The following is a 15,716-nucleotide window of genomic DNA, read 5'->3' as shown; positions in this document are numbered from 1 at the left end:
AATATTTAAGAGTTAGATTTGGCCAGAGCCTCAGAGAGTTTAGTGGAATAATGCCAAAATAAAAGGGTAAACAATTTGGGAGGGTGGCGTTTAAGTAGAACTTGTGGCTCTACAAAACAAAACAAAACCTCAAAATAAAATAGAGATGGTCTTTTGTTACTAGTTAATATCTTTGTATAACTTTTTTTTTTTAAACGAGCAAGTTTGGGCGCAGTCTGATCTTCAACATACTAATGGTTAGAATTACTTCTAAGATTCAACTTATATGTTGTTTTAATATAGCATAGGACATGACCATTCCAAACTTGCTATTAGAAGCTAATCTAATAAACCAGCTGATTAATCTTGATTTACTGTGAACTCTTTTATGATCATTTTAGCATCCTCATAAAGTGTATTTTGGAGTGAGTATGTCTGTTACTCACACCTAACAGACATGTTTATTAGGAGAATTTGAGAGTAAGCTTGCAAATTATGATACTTCAATAATATTTTATGAACTCTTTTAAAACTATTGTTTCAAAATATATACTGTATCTCTAATGTTCATTATCATTTCCTCCACATTAACCTTTGTTGTGAAGCAGAAATCCAGAACAGGAATTACCCACTTAGAAGTTGTTTTTCTAAACTATAAACAATAACAGCATTTTTTATTATGGAAAATTACAAACCAAACACAAGCAAAGAGAATGGTGTAACAAATTCCTGTGTATCCTTTATCCAGCTTCAGCAGTTTCAACACATGGTCAGTCTTGTTTATGTCTATCTCCCACCTACTTTCTCTATCTACTTTATATTTGCTTTGGATTATTTCAAAGCAAATTTCAGGCCATGTATGTATTTCTCAACCATAGTTTGTCTCTGAAAGATAAAGACTTAAAAAAAATTTTTTTTTAATATTCTCCATTTGTGTTCTTTTTTTTTTTTTTAAGACTATTTATTTTTAGAGGGGAAGGTAAGGAGATAGAGAGGGAAACATTAATGTGTGATTGCGTCTTGTGCACCCCCCTGCTGGGGACCTGGCCTGAAACCCAGGCATGTGTCCCGACTGGGATTTGAAGGGGCGACCCTTTGGTTCACAGGCCAGCACTCAGTCCACTGAGCCACATCAGCGAGGGCTAATAGAAATTTTTTAACAAAACCATATATGTTATTTGTGGATATTTTAAGACAGTCTTGTATGTACTCCACCTACTTTGCTATCAAAGTATAAATAATAATTGTACAATTATGATTGTACAAAATGCTAGTGGTTTCATTGTAAGTCTTTGGGCTTACCCATTTCTGGAAGTTTCCCTAGGAAAACAAGACTTTTTGAGTTTCTGGAAAATTTCTGAGTAATTTTAATTAAAATCTCTAGGGAAAGAAGACATAGTGCAGGGAAGATCAAAATGAGTATTTTAACTTTGAATTTTGATTTCACCTGAAAATCTTTTTCTCTATTCTAAAATGTAATTAAGTTCTTATATTAAACCGAAGATGTATAAGTGTTTATAAATGTAGTCCTTAGCCCTGACTGGTGTAGTTCAGTTGGTTGGGCATCATCCTGCAAAGCAAAAGATCACTGGTTTGAATCCCAATCAGGGCACATGCCTGGGTTGCAGGTTCAGTCCCTGGTCGGGACAAGTGGCAACTTGATAAATGTTTCTCTTCCTTGCCCTGTCTCTAAATTAAATAAATAAATAAATAAATAAATAAATAAATAAATATCTTTTTTAAAAATCTAATGCCTAAATGTGAAAAGTGACAAATACCCATCTTTAGATGGACTTTCATTACCCAATGCCAGAAATCCTAGACCATGTGAACAAAATTGTAATGTATTAAAAATTCAGCTCTACTAGTTTCTCAAACAAGGAAGAAATTTAATTTGTTACGGGAAAGACTAGGTCACAAACAATAAGATGCACTACAGAAGCTAAAATAAAACATCATAGCACCCACGCATATGAATTGTGGAAATATAAACTCTTGTATGCTGTAAGAAGTAACCAGCTATATATTAGTTTATTTTTAATAATTCTTTCAGAACCTGAGATGAGAGAGAACCACCTAGGAGCCACACATTTTTTTCTACCTTTTAAATGAACATATTAATGACTGGACATTACAGGTAGTTCATACACTGTAGCCATTTGAGTCAAAAAATAATTTAACAGGTATATTTCTTTTAAAAGAAAGGTGTTAAAAATATTGGGGATGAGAAGTTGGATGTAAAAATTTTACCTTTGTTCAATGGAAAGGTCAATGATACAGCTGATGACAAATAAAAAGGAAGATGATGAATAAATAGAATTTTGGAATTGTGTCCAATTCAGATGTTGGTGGCTCTTATTATCATGGACATAGCCAAGCATATACAACATGCCCATCAAACTTCATTTATTTCCTGACAAAATAGATGCGAACTGTAAGTAGCCTTGACTTTGGCATTGTGTTTTCTTTGATATCTGTTACAGATGCCAAAATCTGTCTCTTTGTTGTGAAAAATGTTTGGAACTGAATGATTGCTTTGTGAATATTCTGTACCAGTTCATTAGGCAGGAAACACCATACTGCTCTTCATTTTTCATTTCACTTTCAAGTGAAAACAGAAACACCTTCTGTTTAACCAGTATAATTGTATTGTTTGCATATAAAATGAAGTAGGATTTTTTGTAAATATCGTTAATGATGTATATAACAGTTAATACAAACATCTCAAGAAATCGTACTTGATTTAACAACTCTTATTGCAAAGTACTGATTGTACTTCCTTTACACCAATTATCAATTGGGGGTCCTGCGTAAAAAATAATTTGATTCAGATGGTTCATCTGAGGCCACTTTAATGAAGGGCTCAGTTTTGTAGTTGGAGGCAGGGTTAAGGGACCAAAAAGAGACAGGGGGACAGTAAACGAGAAGAGGCACTGTGAAGCCACTTCTAGTCCTGTGAAGGGGCAATCGTTACTGGAGCCCAGAAGGAGCTGTATTTGTCGAGAGGTGTTGCATAACTCAAACCATAGTTGAGTTAGAAGGAGGGACTGAACAAACAGGGCACTTCTGTCTTATGCCTTCTGATCTTCTGAGGAACCTACTTACGAGGTAATGTATAGGAGTTAACTTTGCCCTGAGGTCATCTTAAAAATGAGCAAATTAAGGCCCAGAGCAGCTTTAAATTGCCCAGGTCCTTTTAGAGAAAATCCAGGTGGTTGGACTACTCCAGCATTTTTTATTGAGATTTATCTTACACACCATAACATTCATATTAGCTGTACAATTCAATGATTTTTAGTATCTTTACATCACTAGTATCACCACACTGTAATCTTCAGATGTTTTCATTATCCCCAAAAGAAACCTCATTCCCATTTGTAGTTACTCCCCATTCTTACCCCTAGCTCTAGGCAACCATGAGTCGATTTTTCTGTCTCTATAGACTTGCCTTTTGTAGACATTTCATAGAAGTGAAATCACAGTGTGTTCTTTTGTGTTTGGCTTCTTTGACTAAGCATAATGCTTTTGAGATTCATCTATGTTGTAGCATGTATCAGTACATATAAGTACTTACAGTGGAATACTATTGTATAGATGTAGCTTAATTTGTTCATTTACTAGTTCATGGACATTTGGGTGTGTTTTTACTTTTTGGCTCTTGTGAATAATACTGCTTTGACAGATGTATTTCTTTTAAAAGAAAGGTGTTAAAGAGAAATACTGGGGATGAGAAAAATTGGATCTGGACATTTTATCTGTTCAAAGATCAGTGATCTTCTTCTACAAATGCTTTGGACATTTGTATGAAAGTACTTGTTTGAACACATGATTCATTTTCCTTGGGTAGATACCTAGGAGTAGAATTGTTGGGTCATATGATAATTCTGGGTTTAACATTCTGAAGAACTACCAAACTTGTTTTCTAAAGTGGCGGCACCATTTTACATTACTACCAGCAATGTGTGAGGGCTTTAGTTTCTTTATGTCCTTGTCAATACTCACGATTTTTTTAAAATTATTGCTATTAATCCCCTAAGGGTTCACCATTTTTAACATGTAGATTTATCTCTTTTCCCATGATTTTCTGCAAAGTCAGGTTTAAGGGAAGAAAAGTGTCTTTATCATCAACAACCGTGTTATTTTCACTCTTATTTAAACTAAGAGACGTTGCCATAGAATCACTCAGCAGTTGGGAGCCAAGTTTATTAAATTCTATACCCCTTAACATTAATTTTTAAGTAATTTTTAGTCAAATATGGAGCTACTTCAATGGTAATGTATATATTAGGAGGGTAGTGGTTATGACATTGCAAGGGGTATTTGATTTTAGGATTCCCTTTGCTTCAATTTTAGTTTGGGAACCAATGGAAATGTTCTAGCAGGTAGCAGCTAGAGTCACCTTTTAAAAGTGTATGCAGTCAAAAACCTTGCTTTAAAAACCTTCAGTTGTTGCCCTGGCTGGGTGATCTGGCTGGTTGGCGTGTCATCTCATACACCAGAAGTTTGCAGGTTTAATTCCGGATCAGGGCTCATACCTAGGTTGTGGGTTCAGTCCCCAGTTGAAATGGTTACTGGAGGCAATCAATTGATGTTTCTCTCTCTCCCTTCCCCTTTCTCTAAAATCAGTAAACATATCCTTGGGTGAGGATTAAAAAAAACAAACCTTCAGTTGTTTTCTATTGCACTTGGAATAAAATCCAAACTCCTTATTGTGCCAAGAAGCTTTTCATGTCTGCCTTTTTGCCTACTACCTCTTCAGGTGAATTATCTCCCTGCCACTTTCCCTTCTCTCAGAACACTCAAAGCATATTGGGCTTTCTTCAGATTCCCTATATAGCAGACTCTTTCCCACATTAGGCCTTTGGATAACTCCTCTTCTCTTCCTCTGGTTTGGCACAGGGTTAACTTAGAATCTCCTTTTTGTGGAGACTTGTTGATCGCTGTCTTCAAAAAGTAGTGTCCCCATAGCTTGTGTTCTCAACCCATTTCTCATGTAAGACATTTCTGGGCAGTTTCACTTAGTTCCATCACTTCAGAAATACCCATCTGGTAATAACTCTTGACTTTTTATTTCCAACTCAAATTTCTTTTCCTGAGTTTTAAGTAGGAATGTTCATTAGTGCTCTTTTGAGTATTTCTCACTCTATTTCTTATGAACACCTAACATCAGACTTAATGCATCCCAAGTTAAACTCTTCAATATTTGTTCAGCCTATAGGCAGCTCACTATCATTCATGGTTCCTCCATCTTCCCCCACAAATATTTGTTGGCCAAGTTTGTCAATTCTGTTCTCCAAGAGTTCTCAAATAGCTAACTGTTGCTACTTTTCTGTCCTTAAAATATTTTACCTGATTTCTACGGTAGAATGTTGGCTTTCTTGTGTTCAGGCTCTCTCTGTTCTTCATATTGCTTATCAGATTATCTTTCTAAGATAGTGATTCTCTCCTGCCAATACATGGCAGAATTGTATTAAGAGCATTTTCAATAGGGTCCCATCTCAGAATTACAAATAACTAACTTCTGGAAGTGAGAACTGGGAGTGCATAGTTTGAAAAACCCAGCAGATGATGCTCATGAGCATCCCTGTTTAAAAACCATTCTTTTAAAATAAAATTTTAATAATTTAACTCTGATTAAAATTATTTATAGGCTCTTAATTCCCTTGAAGATAAAATGTGGACCTTCTTTTAGGCATAAATTTTCCATAATCTGGCTCTTGCTTGACTCATATCCCCATCCCTCAATAGAACAATGCAGAATTACATACAGGTCTACTAATGGATCATGTTATGCACATTTTTCAGGTTTTTATATATTTTATTTTCTTCCTGAAGTATTCTTTTTCCTTTCCTTGGATAATTCTCCTCTTTCAATACTCAAGTGTCACTTCTTAGAGGTAAGCCTTATTGGTGTGTTGTGTTTGTTTTTTTATTTAATGATTTTGTTTTTGTATCTTCTAGTGCTTAGCATATTTGGCAGTCAATAATGTCAGATAATGTCAGTCGTATAGATGCAGATCTCACATTTAGATGCGATAATAATAGCACTGATTGAAAATGATGTGCCAAACATAGTATTATACTGAACGCTAAATATATGCTTTATCATGTATTCTCACAACCACCTCATGAATGTGGATGTTGATTATTACCCATATTTTACAGCTGAGGAAACTGAGATGTAGGAAAAGCATGTTGTTTCAAGTTGCGGAATTTGTAAAGAACAGAACTGGATTAGAATCCTGTGGCCTATTTGCAAAGCCTGTGCTTTTATATAGGCTGTTACATAGTTGTTTCATGGTTTATTTTTTCCAATTTATAATAAATAATTCTTTAATAAGGCCTGATTATTTTTATGATTCAGGTTTTGTTTATAGTTATTAGGCCATGATTATTTAAAATAAAATAACATTAAGGTATGCATGGGGCAGACATTCTAGGGTTCTCCGCACAGTGAACTGAGTGAACTCAGTGTATATGTCTATGCAATTGTGAAGACAGATTTTATACTAAAGAATACTGTGCGATAAATGAAATAAAAATATTTAGCTTAACTCAGAATACTAGAAATACAAAGAACATTAGACTTCATAAATAGGAACACTGGCACTATACAAGATATGTGCTTTGCTAAAAGTCTTGAAACACGTTGCTTGCAGAATCAGGACTGGAATCTAAGCCTCCTGATTTCTAATCTAGGGTTCTTATTCCTTCTTAACTATGAAAAGTTTATATATGTAAGAATAAAACAATATTTTCAAAGCATAAAGAGAATTCTGTTTTTATTATATTAGAATATATTTTTTCCGGTGGCCAAATTCTTTAACACAGAGAAGAGAGTGATATGACTAAAGGCAAAATCATTCATTCAGTGCTTAAATAACTTAATGACTTCTGTGCAAGTTGTGGCTTGTTTCCTGGGATTTAACATATTTCATGGAACTTCTGCTAATTGATTTTTAAACTTGGAACATGATTTATTTCTTAAGTATTATGAACATAAGAGTATGCTATGCAAGGAGCAGAATTTGTATATCTTATTGCTATCTGGATATAAACCATAAGATAACTTACTCTTAATATATTCAAAAGCATTTTTCTTTTTTTAAAAAAAGATTTATTTATTTTTAGAGAGGGGGGAAGGAGGGACAAAGAGAGGGGGAGAAACATCAGTGTGTGAAAGAAGTATCCATTGCTTGCCTCCTGCTTGCACCCCAACTGGTGACCAGACCCACAACCCAGGCATGTGCCCTGACCAGGAATCAAACCACCGACCTTTCAGTTTGCAACTCCCAATCCACTGAACCACACCAGTCAGGGCGCATTTTTTTTTTTAAGGATCATTTACCATCTTCATTGCAGAAATGGCCATTGTAAATGATTTTTCTGTCAGCTTTCTCATCTGCCTTAAAACTTAATTTTCTTTATTAAACAAATTAGATTAAAATTAAGAATGTTTAGGGAAAGAATGTTCAGACTTAAAGAAGGTAAAAAGTGGTAACTGAATCTCTATTGGTTTGTTTTATTTCTCAGGAAAATGTCAATTTTTAAAAAAAGATTTTAAGTGCCAGCTCCTGAAGGAAGATACTTCCCCATACAAATTTCTGACCCTTCTTACCAAGATTGAGTCCATACCCCACTTTTGAGTATATGGGAAGAAAATGGAAGATTAAAGTTTTATGGTAGGCTAGGAAGAAGCTTGAAGCATTTGTGATTCATCCCCTGGCTCCTTCCTCTTCTCTAGACCTTAGCTCCTGTAATGTTTGGATTATGTAGGAGGATAGAAAAAATCTTCTCTCCCCACCATCCTTCCAGGCCTTGGGGGTTGGGAGAGCTATGTCACCATGGTCCTATATTAAATAAATGCACATTTATTCAAAGGAGATTTTTACAGTGGTTCAGATATGGGGATGAGAAACAGGCCATGTCTTGAGGCATTTTTTTCCAGGGGAAAAAAACTTTTTAAATTCTCACCCAAAGACACTTTTTTCATTGCTTTTAGAGAGAGAGACAGACAGACATCTGTGTGAGAGAAACACTGATTGGCTACCTCCTTGTACACGCCTCAACTGGCAGTTGAACCTGGGACCTTTTGGTCTACTGGATGACACTCCAACCCACTGAACCATCAGGCCAGGGCCACACGTGGTGTTTTTTTTTTTTTAATGGCAAACAATTTGAACAAACATCGTAAGAGAAGCTAAAAGAATAGTTTACAAACATACAAAAAGATTTTTCTCATCATTTGTTATTAGGGAAATACAAATTAAACCACATTGAGACACTACTGTATCTTCATAGAATGAATAAATTAAGAAGACTGAAAAAGATCAAATGGTCACAAGGATATAAAGCAACAATGAAATGTTCTTTTATTGTTGGTAATTAAAATAGTACATGCACCTATTTTCTCACCTAGTAATTCCACTCCAAATATTTAATTTAGAGAAGTGAAAACGTATGTCCACAAAAGACTTGTATACAAATTCACAGCAGGTTTATTCATAGTATCCCCTAACTGAAAACAACCCCAATGTCCACCAGGTGACTAGGTAAACATGTGACATATTCATACAATTCATTGAAAAGGAGTGAACTGCGAATGTATACAACAACATGGATTTATCTCAAAAACATGCTAAATGAAAAGAGCCAGACACAAAAAAGGTATGGACTATTATTCTATTTATATGAAATTCTAGACCAGACAAGTCTAAATTTCAGTGACATTAGACTTAGTGGCTTTCTGGGGATGAGATGAAAAAGATAATGACTGAAAAGGGGCATGAGAAACCTCCCGTTGTGATGGAAATGTTCTGCAAGTTGGTAGGTATTGTGATTATGCTGGTGTATACATTTTATCTACACATACATTTACATTTTAGAGAGACAGACACTTAAACTACACACTTAAAAGGGGTGTACTTTATTGTATATAAATTATACCTTAAATTTATTTTTAAAGTTTAAAAAGATTTTAAAATCCTAAAATTAAATCTTCAAACTAAATCTAATTCCTTTATCTAATTAATAATGTAGCCATAACAATAATATATTACTTTTTCTCTTTTTTTTTTGAAGATTTTAACATATTTAGAGAGAGGGGAAGGAAGGGAAAAAGATGGAGAGAAACGTTAATGTGTGGTTGCCTCGTGTGCACACAGTTAGGGACCTGGCTCACAACCCAGACATGTGCCTAACTGGGAATTGAACCAATTCTCTGGTTTTCAGGCTGGCACTCAATCCATACAGCCACACCAGCCAGGGTAATACATTACTTTTAAGTTAGTGTTCTAACTGTACACATTTAGTGGGATATAATCTTGGGACAGAAAGCACTGTGAATACTGACCTTTACTTAGTAGATTTGTTTTTGGTAGAGGTTGCATTATAGTATTTTCAAATAGAGCTAATGAGTAAATAATATTGAAGTAGTTATGACCTAGGACTCCAACCTTTAGGAAACGGGAGATACACATGTGAAATGAGAGAAGATGAGGAATATTATATTGGATTTGAATTAGAGTTGTCAGTATGAACTACTGTATTTAAAAAGACAAGTATTTTCCTAGCTTCATCCACCAAAAGGGCCTGGAAGCAATGAATAACACCTCAGGCACTGAACATACCTTCCACCCAGAACTCAGTTTCTAAATGCCATTCCCCAAAAAAGGGTTGGTAGAAATGGTTGATTTCGGGTCTGGTACAGAGAAAATAAAAAGGTGAGCCTGAAACATCTTGTGCTAGAAGAACATGCTTGAGCACCAAGGAGGACATATCAAAAGAAGACAGGACCAAAGGGGCAAAGTGAACATCAAGAGTGTACAGTAATATATCTTTAAAGTAGCCAGAATAATATATATACATACCTGAAAAACATTTAAAATACATAAAAATATAGTACACACATAAGAGAGAAAAGGGAGGGGAAGCTCACTTTTATTTTAAAGAAGCATGCTTTTAGATTTTGAAATAGTGATATAATTAGAAACCTACCATTTCCAATCTCCAGTGCAAAAATTGAATTTAGATCTTGAGTGAATGATATCTAAAATCATTGGCTTTTGGGATCAAGGTATTTACACAATATTAAAATAATACCTCAAAATTGCATATTAATTTCCAAGAAGAAAAAATTGCATGGAGAGATCCGACAGTATCTTCCAGTTTAGCATCACCCATAATGACACAAACTGACTTCACATGCATCATGTTATGCGATAAGTTCAAAACATCACTACTGCTCATTATGTAACAATCAGACCAATCCAGAATTTGGGATAGTCTATAATGCAAGAAGTCCATGTCATAAAATTAAGACAAAGGGGATCTGGGATTAAGGGCAAGGTGAGGGCACTGTTCTAAATTTAAAGAGACAGAACCAAATGCAATTCTTGAATTTGATTGGGTCTGATATTGAGAAAACTTAAAAATTCCATGATAATCAGAGGAATTGGACTATGACATCTGTATTGCATGTTATTTAAAAAAATTTTTTTTTTTTTACTTTATTGATTTTAGAGGGAGAGGAAGAGCAGAAAAGAGAGACAGTCAGACAGACAGATGTTGACTTGTTCCGCTTATTTATGCATTCAGGTTGCTTCTTGTATGTACCCTAACTGGAGATTGCACTCACAACCTTGGCGTATTGGGACAACACTAACCAACTGAGCTACCCGGCTAAGGCACATGCTATTATTGACTTAATGTTAAGGTTCTTCAAGTCTAATAATTGGTTGTATGGGAGAATATCCTGTCCTTTGGGGATACAGTTGAAGGAATTAAGGATGTAGTGTAATGATGTCTACAAGCTATTTTCAAGTGGTTTAGTTAAAAAAAAAAAAAATGTGTGTATAGAGAAAGATAAAACATGTAACAAAATGTTTACAAGTGTTGAATCTTACATGACAGGTGTGTATGGGTTATTCCTTGTACTATTTTAGGCTTCTCTGGGTTTAAAATATTTGAAATAAAAATCAAGGGAAGAAAACATCTTGTTCTGAATGGCTCTCAAAATGTACAAGCTTGAAATTTTCTAGGTGAACTTTTGGGAAATAGTATTAATGATTGATTTTTTTGAGTTATATTCCATAGAATGTTAGAATTAGAGGGACCTTAGAGGTGATCTTGCCTTTTATTCATACAGATCAGGAAATTAGTTTGACAGGAGTTGAGTCAGTTATTGAAATCACACCAGTAGTTAAGCTTGGACAATGAATTCAGCTCTCCTGTTTTCCAGGATATTGCTCTTCCCACTGTAACATATTTTACCTCTCCTGGATGGTAAAAGTTGAAATAAGGAAAATACTATTTATTATTTTTCTTCCTAATATATTTTCAATATATTTTCCCTATTTTGATAGTATTGTTAGACTGTGTTTGATCTATTTATTTGTCTATAGGTCAGGGTTTTAGTCAAAGATTTCTGCTACTTTTGATCATTGTTCTCCTAGAATTTTTTTTTCTATAAATGTTTTGATCATATGCTTTGGGTGATATGTTTTTCGGTCACTTATTTTTATTATCCTCTAGTTTAAGCTATGAAGAAGGACATCCCTCACTCTCTGAAACAAATCTCCTTCACAGACAGACTTTTGCAGCCTCTCATCAGCTTCCTGGATATCCTACCACACCTCAGCCATCCGGTAAAAATTCTCATGTGAAATATAACATGAATCTGGGTACATTTAGTGAACAGGATGAAGACTCAGTTTTCACGTGCTGGGCTATGAATGTGTGGCAGGACATTAACAGTGCCATGGGAAATTTTAAAATGAAAATGAGATTAAAAGCTTTGTCTTTTATTGATAAGGAATATCTATATATAATTAGTTGGAAGATCTTTTCCATGAATCTTTGTAGATTTTAAACTAAAACTATGCTTGGTCAAATTAATATTTGTTTGCTATTGCAAAATAAATCAGTTTAGGGTTATAGAACTTTTGACCTCAAATTTCATATTTTTTTAAAAAAAATACAATCAGGAATGTAATTTTATGTTAATAATATTTTTACTTTGGGATATATTTTGTCTTCAAATGTAGGTCTTTCTGGGATATTTGATACTGGTGTGAACAGTGCCACCACTAACACTAAGGAATCTTCAGTAATGAACTTTCTCTCTTCTGTTGAATCTCGAACAGCTCAGGCTGCTTCTTCAGGAACTACTCTTTTACCACAATTCAGGGCTCCATCCTGGCAGACAGGTGATTCTTTGTTTTCAGAATTTTTAAGTCTTATAAAAATATACTTTGTGTGGCCTTGTCATTATGGTAGTGTCACCGAGAGTGAAGTTAATTATTGATTTTCCAGTGAACTTTGAAATCTGGAACTTTTCACAATTTCAAGGTGGGCAAAAGTCAAGAAATTGTTACTGGCAGAAATTCAGTTTTAGCACTCTGATAAAAAACCAACCAGTTGAAGAGGTTTGGTAATTATTAAAGAAAACCCTAGAAGTAAAGTTTTCATCTGGCAGTTTAAGTACAGTTGACCCTTGAAAGACGTGTTAGGGGCACGTTGACCTGCACAGTTGAAAATCCACATAACACCTTTTCTTTTTTTAAGAAAATGTAATTTACTTTTTTTCAATTACAGTTGACAGTCAATATTATTTTATATTAGTTTCAAGTGCACAGCATAGTGGTTAGACATTTATATAAATCATGAAGTGATCCCCTCAATACTACTAGTGCTCACCTGGTAGCATACAGCGTTATAACAATATTGACTATATTCCCTGTGTTGTATATGACTTTTGACTCCCCCTAAAACTTAACTACTTAGCCTACTATTGACTGGAAGCCTTACCAATAACGTAGTCAATTAACACATTTTATATGTTACAAATATGTACTGTATCCTTAAAGTAAGCTCAAGAAAATGTTATCAAGAAAAATCATAAGAGAAAAAACCTTAATAGTATTTACTGTAAAAATTCTCATATAGCCCTGGCTGAAGTGACTCAGTGGATTGAGTGCTGGCCTGCAAACCTAAGGGTCACCAGTTCAATTTCCAGTCAGGGCACATGCCTGGGTTTCAGGCCAGGTCCCCAGTTGGGGGTGTGCGAGAGGCAACCGATCTATGTATCTCTCACACATCCATGTTTCTCTCCCTCTTCTCCCTCCCTTCCCCTCTCCCTAGAAATAAATAAAATCTTTTTTTTAAAAAAAATCTCATATAAGTGAACCCATGCACTTCAAACTTGTGTTGTTTAAGGGCCAACTGTAGTTCTTGTATACTTGAAAGGAGTAAAGATTAACTTAATTTTTTTTCCACTTCAGCTTTATTGACTATAAAATTGTAAGATATTTTAAGTATACCTTGTGATGACTTAATATACATTTACATTGTGAAAGAATTTCCCCATCTAGTTAATTTACACATCCATCACATATGTATTTTTTTGAGTTTTGTGGGGGTTTTTGTGTGTGTGTGTATGAAAGATTAAATTTCTCTTATTTTAGTGACTGCAGGGTAGGTAGGTGGTACAGTCAACAATAGTGGACTGATCTCATCATTAAAGTTATGTAAACTGATCCTTAATTGAAAAGATTGACTCACTATTTAATAAAAGTCATAACAAGTTGATATTATACAGAGTGGGGCAAAAGTAGGTTTCAGTTCATATGGAATATAGTATGGTAATTAATAAATAATAATACAAGAACACACTGTTTCACATAATCACAACTATAAACTTACTTTTGCCCCACCCTGTGTTGTACTCATTTATATGCATTTTTAATTTTATTTTTCAATTTTTTACCACCCACAATTTGTATTTTTATTTTTTGCAGGATGACAGGAAGGTTCATTTTTAAGGTTTTATTTTAAAGAATAAGAAATGTCATAGCATATTTGAGAAGATACTTGTAAATGATAGCTATAGGAAATATTTTATCATTCTGATACAAATTCTATTCATAGAGCTTTCTCAGTATGCCTAAGCAATTTTCTTCTGCTTCCAAGGAGATAATTAATGTTTTAGTGTGAAATAAAACAATATTAAAGAACACAATAGCTTCATCTTTTGCCTTTTGGCCTAATTTTATATTCCACATACTCAGACTTTCTATTCTAGTTCCTGGTTACATTTTTTTAACCATTAATTATACGTGTTATTTATTCTTTTAAATGTAACTGGATATTTTCTATCCTTGTAGTAGTAAAACTTTTTTGACATTTAATGGAAAGAAGTGAGAAAAGTATGTTTTGAAAGAACTAGAGAATCTGTTTTCCCCCATTTTTCCAAAGTGAAAAATTTTTTTACATGGAAGCTCACTAGAAAGCATGTAAATACAAGGGTGTATAAAATGGAAAGTGATCATTTCTGACAACAGTCCCACTTTTTTAGAGAAGATGTAACAGTTTGGTACTTACTTTCTTTTGATATCTTTGTATCTACCTAATTAATTTTCATAGCAACAGTATTATTAGGATATGCCATCATTACTTGGTCAGTCTTCTGTTGATGGACATTTAGGTTGTTTCCACTTAATATACAATAACTGTAGTGAATATCTTGTGCAGATGTCTTTGCGTCCACTTATGAGGGAGGGCCCCAAAAATGCAGAATTTATTTGTAAAATATTGTGTATTCTTACATGTTTAAACTTCAGTCACCTTCAAAATACTCTCCGTTTGATGCAATACACCTATCGAGACATTTTTTTCCACTGCTCAAAACAGTTTTTGCACGCATTGATTTTGATGCCTTTTAGTGCTTCTGTTGTTTTTTTGTTTCGCATCTTCCACATCAAAACGTTTCCCTTTGAGGACCTTTTTCATCCGGGGAAACTCAAAGTGAGATGGGGTGAATAGAGAGGGCGGGATGAGAATCATTCTCTTTTTGATCAAAAACTGCTTAAATGCTCAGTGCAGTGTGGGCAGGTGTGCTGGTAAATTCCCCATCATGAAATGTGCAAAAGTGTTGAGTCTTCAAAAAAATTCACTGAAGCCAAATGGGGCCTCTCACAACAATGCAAGTTGGTACCCTGATACAGATGGGTTCCTAGAACACTCACCTAGAGGGGAAAGCCTGTACTACAAGGAGCCTGGCCTGCCTTCTAAAAGTTAATTCTAGGGTTGGTTTGTTTGTTTTTGCCTCCCTCGCATTGCCATAGTTAAATTTCTAGAAGTGGAACTTTTGGATCACAAGGGTATACACTTTTTTACTTTAGCTGTATTTGGCTAGAATGCTGTCCTGAAATGTTAGCAGTTTCTTCTTGACAATACTTTATTAATTTCTGATTAGCCTTTTATGATAAACATGCATCTATTGCTGCTGGAAGTTGTTCATAGGAAGTCAGAACTTGAAATGCAAGAGATTTTTTAAGTGCATATATTTTGATAAAAAAAAACTTTTCAGCATTAACCTTCTGTTAATTGTGAGATTTGTTTATCATAGTAAATGTAGGCAATTTAGTTTCCATTTTAATGTTTGAATATTTTAGTTTCTCCATTGGTGTTTTGCATTGGGTAAATTAATCACTAGAGATTATGCACATTTTTACTGGTTTCTTAATTGGCCTTGTCTAACTATATATAAACTCATTTTTATGTAACAATTATAGGTATGAATCATTGATACCTGTAACTTTGTTTTTGCTTTAAGAAAGCTAGGTATTTTGAAATTTAATTTTCATAATTTATATGTAGAATTTGTCTTGCAGAAGTTCTGATGGGTTGAAGGTTATGTAAGTACTGGTGCTGTAATTGCATAAATACTTTCATATTTT

The 15,716-nt window shown here is 34.3% G+C and overlaps 1 protein-coding gene across 2 annotated transcripts in view; it reads left to right on the top strand.

The window, feature by feature from the left end:
* QSER1 (glutamine and serine rich 1) overlaps positions 1 to 15,716 on the top strand; it is a 64,480-nt gene that overhangs the window by 5,029 nt on the left and 43,735 nt on the right. For both annotated transcript variants that reach the window (XM_054585957.1, XM_054585958.1), the window contains 2 exons: positions 11,512 to 11,624; positions 12,024 to 12,185. In XM_054585957.1, coding sequence (XP_054441932.1) covers positions 11,512 to 11,624; positions 12,024 to 12,185 — 275 coding nt within the window. The remainder of the gene's footprint in view (positions 1 to 11,511; positions 11,625 to 12,023; positions 12,186 to 15,716) is intronic.

This window comes from Pteronotus mesoamericanus, unplaced genomic scaffold (genome assembly GCF_021234165.1).
Source record: "Pteronotus mesoamericanus isolate MK-2021 breed Mesoamerican mustached bat unplaced genomic scaffold, CSHL_Meso_final contig_90, whole genome shotgun sequence".
NCBI lineage: Eukaryota > Metazoa > Chordata > Mammalia > Chiroptera > Mormoopidae > Pteronotus > Pteronotus mesoamericanus.
Note: the sequence above shows the minus strand (reverse complement) of the source record. Positions and strands in the feature narration are given on the sequence as shown.